General features: G+C 51.7%; 1 protein-coding gene across 2 annotated transcripts in view; it reads left to right on the forward strand.

Moving 5' to 3' along the window:
- Window positions 1-7,500, forward strand: part of LOC126580901 (epidermal growth factor receptor) — an 85,146-nt gene that overhangs the window by 72,263 nt on the left and 5,383 nt on the right. For both annotated transcript variants that reach the window (XM_050244232.1, XM_050244231.1), the window contains exons 2-3: window positions 6,337-7,057; window positions 7,130-7,500. The exon at window positions 7,130-7,500 is cut by the window's right edge and continues 137 nt beyond it. In XM_050244232.1, the coding sequence (XP_050100189.1) occupies window positions 6,337-7,057; window positions 7,130-7,500 (1,092 nt within the window). The remainder of the gene's footprint in view (window positions 1-6,336; window positions 7,058-7,129) is intronic.

The raw sequence follows: 7,500 nt of genomic DNA on the forward strand, positions 1-7,500 counted from the left end.
TACAAAGTAGCTTTTTGGGGGCCTCCAGCATCACCTGTCGCCGTTCCTGGGTCGAATGGTGGTCAAAAATAGGAGGAATCTTAAGGGAAGAGGGAGGACATTAACTTCTCACCAGCATCACCAGCAGCGCCATTAAAATGAGGTTTTTTGGGGAGAATGTGGAGAGATCTCTCGGGGAGCGAGTTGTTTAATGAGTGAACACTTTTCCAGTGAAGTCGATGTCTCTACTTCGACAAAAAGACGAACAGAAAGTGAGAGAGAGAGAAAAAGAGAGACGTAAAAATGCATCCCCCGGAAAAAAATCTGATCTTGAGCACGATCGCCACGATACTACTAGCGATGGAGAGGAATAAACGGTTTTGAGAAAACAAAAAGAACATATTCATACCAACACACATGCGCGGGTCTCAAAATGACGCAGCTCACAACGCGTTCCGACTGTAAAGACGTAAAGTTTATGCCCAGCTGGCTTTTGCTTTTTTCTTTGGCTTTTTACAACTCTCACCTACCCTCCGAGAGCCCCCCCTCCGGCTTTGGAAGTCCGTGACAACAACAACCCTTGGCGCGCATACCGTGGACTCGTCTCAATCGAGCGATGGAACGATGGAATATTGATTTTTCTCGCTTTCCCCCAAAAGTGGTGGCCAAAAAGTGTGACGGTGTAGCATGGCCATGGCATGGCATCATCGTCATTGACGCCACGGAAGCGCCACTTATGCAACCGACTCAAACCGACGACACAAACGCCATATTGTGTTCCGTTTTCCGGGAGAGAATCCTTGCTGGCGACCGTAAACAAAGTAAACAAAAATGGCGGGGGGGGCCCTGATGGGAGTTTTTTGCTTATTACTTTTCCCTTCAGAAGGAAGACGGATTGCATCCCAGCGCGGCCACATAAAACGCCCCAAAAATCACGATCCGCACCGTGCACCGTCGCCGAGGTCATTACTTTGCCAACGAAGTGGAGTGGAGTGTCGTGTCTTGTGTCGTGTCTCGTGTGTCGTGTGTGTGCGAGTTCTCCTCCAAACACAGACACACAAACAGAGAGAGAGAGAGAGAAATTTATGCCATCAATCTGTGGCCACGGATCCATCCAGCATTCCTGGCGGTGCTGGCCGCGGCTGGAGCATCGACCATCACCATATGGACCATCGTCATCCATCATCCATTCTCACCACGCGGAGTGTCCGGGTGTGTGCTGGTCATCTTTGTTCCCTTCCTTTCCTTCCCCTCTTCTCGGAGCTTCGGGACACTTCAGCATCCAGCATCCAGCGCAGCGCAGAGCGGGAACATTAACGATCGTTGCCCGCGCAGAAGAAGAAGGTTTGAGGTTGTAAACGTTTAGCGGTTGGAGGCCGTAGGTTCCCCCGTGACCCCCCCCCCCCCTCCTCTTCGTGGACTGACGTACTCACGCGTACAAGCAAGCGCGCGCCTGGTTTGGTGTGAAGGCCACGCGGCGGCGGCGATGAAGATGATGATGGTGCCGCGCCGATGACGCGGATGCTTCCAAGCTCCGCTCGGTTGTGCTGGGATCCACTGTGGTTTTTTTTTTGAGTGGAAAGGGTAGGTAAGGTAGGGAGGAGGGGCAAGAGAATAAGATGCTTTGCTTGGAACTCGAACGATCTAACTGTGCTTCTTCGTTCGTTCGTTCGTTCGTTCGCTCAATGCTTGGCTCGTTAGGCTGAACAAGTCATAAAAGTAACACCGAATTTCGTGGTGGAATGGACGGCCTGAGATCGCTCGACTGCTAACCGTTGGAAAGCATTTCTCCGTAGAAAGTGTGAAACGGCCATCGCTGAGCGACGAGCGCCAGATGGTTAAGCGGACGCTTCCTTCACCTTCACGTCCACAAGCGAACCGTTTTCTAATGAACGCTCCATACTCCATTGCCCTTCGTGATCGCAGGGGAACAAGGGAGTTGCCAGGGGGGGTACCTTCCACCCACCACGTGGACGTGTGGACAACCGCGTAGATCACTCTCGTGCGGCCGCGCTCTCTCTCTCTCTCTCCAGCAGCAGCAGCAGCACCGCAGAGCTTGACCAGAGCGCTTTGTCGCTGCTTGCGCAATCCGAACCCACGAATCCCGTGCCGTGTCGTGGCCATTGTTTGGTGGCCATGTGGCTGGCTAGTGATCCACTTGCGCCTTTGGGTGACGATGCCACCAAAAAAGAAGCCCAAAAAGTTGTGTGGTCGCGTGGCCGAAAAAGTTTCGTGTGGGATCCGCGCGGAGGCAGCCGAAAACTCCCCGCGCGCGCGGGCACGCGCACGCACCTCCCACGTCTCATTTAGGGCGCGTAGGTGGGGTGGGAGGGTCCAGGCACACACATATACACCCAGGTGGTCACGCAAAAGCTTCCACTAAATGGCCGCATTGATTTGACGGTTTTCGCTCGTTAGTGCTTGATTCACTTGTTCTCCGTTAAGACCGCCATCGCCAACGTGTGGAACCGGTTCCGGGGACACTCTGATTGGAAAAGTGAAACTCCTCTGCGGGTGGGGGGGGGGGGGGGGGGTGAGAGAGCGCCACGATGATCTGTCGCGTACTCGCATAATGTCGCTGCTCGAGATGCGCGTCTCGAGAATCGCACAACCCCCCACCCCCCGGGGAGTGCTGGACCGGCTGAAGTCCGAGTGGCCAAACAGGTTAAAACGGTGGCCACACGGTCGGTCCGCCAGTTGACGTGCGATTAATATTAATTTATGTAATCACTCCCGTACCAGCAACCGATCCATCCAATCGTTTGGAATGTGTGTAAAGAGCGCAGAGCGAGAGGCGCCCCGGGATGATGACGCACCGGACGAGGACAGAATCGGCAGGTGATCGAGAGGAGACGGAACCAATGTGGGCCACTGGCCGGTCACCCTCCTGGAGGCTCGTGCCAGGGTCCAATTTATAAAAATTAAATCACTCACCGTGCTGGCGGCGACGATGCTGGTTCCGTTTGCAGGTCCTGGCCGCGAGAAAGACAGCGAGAGAGAGCCCTTTGGCACGCGCCGCCATTCACTCGATCGGTCGCGATGTAATTACGCGGCCGGTGCGGTTCATGCTGTAGCATAAATTGAAATCCACCGAGCACGCAACCTCCGCGAGCTGCGAGCCAACCGTTTCTTCACTAATTATTGTACCCGCGCGCGCGCTCTCTCTCTCTCTCTGACTCTTGTTGATCCCTCACGAAGACTCGCTCGGTTGACAGTTGGGAGCGCAGTAAATGGGACGCATTCCGAGGCCCCAATCGCCGATGCTCCAATGTCCACTTTTCAATCGATTGATTGTAGATGCTGCGGCTGTGGTCAGTGTAACCGTTGGCCAAGCGTGCGTGACGTCGTTCATTCTCCGAAAGTCCGCTCGAAATGGTCCAATCAAGCGCGTTACAGTAACGGTTCGATGGGAATGTCGTTCACAGTTGTTGCCGTGTCACGATCGTTGACGGTGGTCGTGATCGAGGTGAAAGCAGGAAGAGCGTGCACGATCTGTGTGATTCACTTGCGAATATGTAGTAGCTGAGCACCAGCTCTATACAGAAAAGTACAGTTGGTGTTTGTAGGAACACTTGCTAAGCGTCGAAATGCCAAATAGCTAAGATTCGTTGATTTTTTTTTAAATTTCACCATGTTGTTAATGTTTGAGATAGATTATTTTAAGTCAGTTTAGGTCAAGATTTTACTACAATGGCTTCTGTCGATCGCTGAAAAAAGTTGATCCTGAATTAAGGACTCTCGGATTGCTACTGATTGCTAAACTTTTATTCCGCGTTCTCTTCTTTTAGTATTTATCTGTTGTTCTCGATTTGAAGAAAATCATTGTTTGATAGAAATAAACGCGAGTGTACATGGATACAATTAAAATGGGCTTTTGGCACAGATTTTATTTAATAGGACAGTAATCTGAAATGGATTTTCACTTAACTGCACACTGTAATGGATAGTTTGTTAACATCTTTGGAATATACAGTGCCTTACGTACCACCTTCTATCATTTTCTTGTCCAAGCAATGCACATGCAACTGATCTGCTTTCTTTCGCTTTTCCAAGATAAGGAAACATTTGTTTATTCGGACGGAGTTCATGTGCAGGGCCGATAGAACTGCCGAAAAGAGGTTGAACTTATGTTGCAGACGAGTCTGAGCACGAATATTTAATTTAATTTAATTTATTTCGTACTACTTGTTTGCTTAAAGCTAGACAAGGATCACTTAAAACTAGAGAGAGAATGGAGTGAGGAAAACACAGCATCAAAAGAAAAAGAAACAAGATAAAAAATATTAAAGATATGATAAAAGAATCTTTTGTGCTGGCCTTTAGGTTTCCAAGTTGGTTCGTCGTTAGTATATGCTTTTGAGGGTTAAAAGACAATGTTGCTATCATGGCATTGCACCGTCAGATCCATCGATCGCATCATCATCCGAACCGAAGATCTGGAATCCTCCCTCGCCACTCTCGGGGTGGTCGCGATCGATCTCGCGCGAGGTGCGAACCAATAACATTACCATAACGGCGGTTCCTCGGCGTGTAACGCGTAACGCATCTCCGCCAGCTGATTTACTGGATTGACGCTTTCCCCCTTACAAGGCAACCGCACACCGAGTGTGCTCTTCCCTGGTGCTGCTGCTGCTGCAGACGTCGTCGCGTTTGTCGCGTCGCAACTTGCATTAAATCAGTTTTATGTCGCCTCGCCGTGGAGTGGCCGCGTGAAGCACTTTAAATTAACCGCCGGCCACATAAATCCGGCGTCGTCCGGCTAATCCGATTAGCAGGCGAGTAATCGGACCTCTCTCGATTGTTTGCTCCACTCCCGCACACCCTCGGACTAGGGTGGATTTTTGGGGGGGGAGGCTCGGATGGACGATCGCGGAGTAGTAAATGGGTGGTTGTATCGATTTCGATACCATGGCGAGAGAGAGAGAGAGGATGGATGGCTATTGAAAAGCTTTTAAAACCTCCTCCAAACCGGGCGGGACACCAAATATGGCGCACCAGCAGCACCCTCGCACTGCCCACACTGCTGAGCAGCAGAAGCGGTGCGGTGCGAAAGCGAGAGTTTGGATTAATTTTAATTTCCAAAAGCAAACCATCATGGCCGACGATGGCCACTCCGGTCCAGGTCCAGAATACTTTGTGGAGGCGTCTGTGCTGTCCAGGTCCCCGGTGTCAGGTCAGGTTAAGGTGCCGAAGGTACAGATCCTAGAGGACAGAGAGGATTACACTGACCTCTTGTGGCCACGCATCGGGGAAACAGTTGGTCAAACAGAGGTGTGGACGTCGACATTGTTGACGGGGAACGACAGGGTACACCGTGGTTGCGCCCCTTTAGAGTAGGTCGATGGACTTCCTCTAGTGCCCTCTCCCCCCGCGCCGAACAGATCGCGATCAGCTAAGCCACGTACATGACAAACCCATTTTATGGGACAAACGCTGGCCAAATGCAAACAGCCCTCGAGGCGCGTTACCTTTGTCTCTTTCTCTCTCTTTTCCTGTGTCTGGTTTTGTGGAGATTAGTCGCTTGTTGTTTGGTGGCTCGCATTCGTGGTCTATTTCTTGTTTCCCTTGTTTCCCTTTACGATCCCAAACGGTTCTCGCCCGACTCGCCACGCCGCCGACGAGGTGTACGGTCAGGAATCTCTGGTCTGGTCTGGTGCTGGTGCTGTTGTGGACGTGTTTATCGTAAGAATGTACGTGGATGCGAAGTTCTGGGTGGCGATGATGTCTCTCTCGCTATTGTGTCGCCCTGCCGCTAAGGCGCTGGCCACACCCGGTCCTACAGCCGGTCGTTTCATTATACATTCATATAACGAACGTGCGCTACATCAGCAAACGTCTGAACTTGCGAGCTTGTAAACACCCATTTCTTGGGGCAGACTCGAGGGATGTTTTTTTTGCAGAGCATTCTCCACCGTTAGAAACTAGTAGGCGCTGTTGGAATTCGAGGTTTCCAGGGGCATTGCGATCGATCGTACGATCTGTCACTCTCTAGTGGACGCTCTTTTAGCTGATCTGGCACAAACCACCGTGCAGCTGTCAGCACAGGAAGTTGATGGTGTCGAAAGGTACCGAGAGCGCAGATCAATAATGTATAATGTATTGGGCTTGCAATGGCATCAAAGAAACGTTCAAATTCCTTGCAACAACCAACAGTGTTGCCAGTTCGAACAGGCTCCCTTGAGGATCAATCTGAGTCGTTGGAATGGGAATGAATTTGCTGGTCCCGCACGTGCTGGCGTTTGATGTTTCATAAATATTGATTGGAGTGCCGAGGCTGTCACAATCGTATCGGATCGCCATTAATTGATTGATTCTCACCCTTCTCCTCCCTCTCTCTCTCTCTCTCTCTCCCTACAGTTTGCATTGGCACGAATGGACGGATGTCGGTGCCATCGAACCGCGAGTATCACTACAAGAATCTGCGCGATCGGTACACCAACTGTACGTACGTGGACGGTAATCTGGAGATCACCTGGATACAGAACAGTTCCTACGACCTGGGCTTCCTGCAGCACATCCGTGAGGTGACGGGCTACGTGCTGATCAGCCACGTCGACATACCGCAGGTCATCCTGCCCCGGCTGCAGATCATCCGTGGTCGGACCACCTTCAAGCTGAACAAGTGGGACGACGAGTTCGGTCTGTTTGTGTCGTTCTCGCAGATGAACACGCTGGAGATGCCGGCCTTGCGGGACATTCTCAGTGGTTCGGCGGGCATCTTCAACAACTACAACCTGTGCCACGTGCGCACGATCAACTGGGAGGAGATACTGTCCGATCCGCAGGCCAACATTCGGTACACGTTCAACTTTACGTCGCCCGAGCGCGAATGTCCACCGTGCCATCATTCGTGCGAGGTCGGCTGTTGGGGCGAAGGTGCGCACAATTGCCAGAAGTTCAGCAAACTGAACTGCTCGCCCCAGTGCTCCCAGGGCCGTTGCTTTGGGTCGAAGCCACGCGAATGTTGCCATCTGTTCTGCGCCGGTGGTTGCACTGGTCCAACTCAGGAAGACTGTCTCGCTTGTAAGAACTTTTACGACGATGGCGAATGCAAACAGGAGTGTCCTCCGATGCAGCGGTAAGTACATGGATTTAGAAGAACTTAAGAGCGTTTGGAAATTAATTTGATAATTTGATTAATTTGCTACAGCTACAATCCAATCAACTACCTCTGGGAACCGAATCCCGATGGCAAGTACGCGTACGGTGCGACCTGTGTCCGGAACTGTCCGGAGCATCTGCTGAAGGATAATGGGGCGTGCGTGCGGACGTGTCCCCCGAACAAGACACCGCAGAACGGTGAATGCGTACCGTGTAATGGAGCGTGCCCCAAGACCTGCCAGGGCGAGGGAGTCGTCCATTCGGACAACATTGGCAAATACAAAGACTGCACCATTATCGAGGGTTCACTGGAGATCCTCGACCAAACGTTCACCGGTTACCAGCAGGTGTTTTCGAATTTCTCGTTCGGTCCACGCTACATCAAGATCCATCCCGATCGACTGGAGGTGTTCTCGACGG

The sequence above is a fragment of the Anopheles aquasalis genome, chromosome 2 (assembly GCF_943734665.1).
Source record: "Anopheles aquasalis chromosome 2, idAnoAquaMG_Q_19, whole genome shotgun sequence".
In the NCBI taxonomy this organism is placed as follows: Eukaryota; Metazoa; Arthropoda; class Insecta; order Diptera; family Culicidae; genus Anopheles; species Anopheles aquasalis.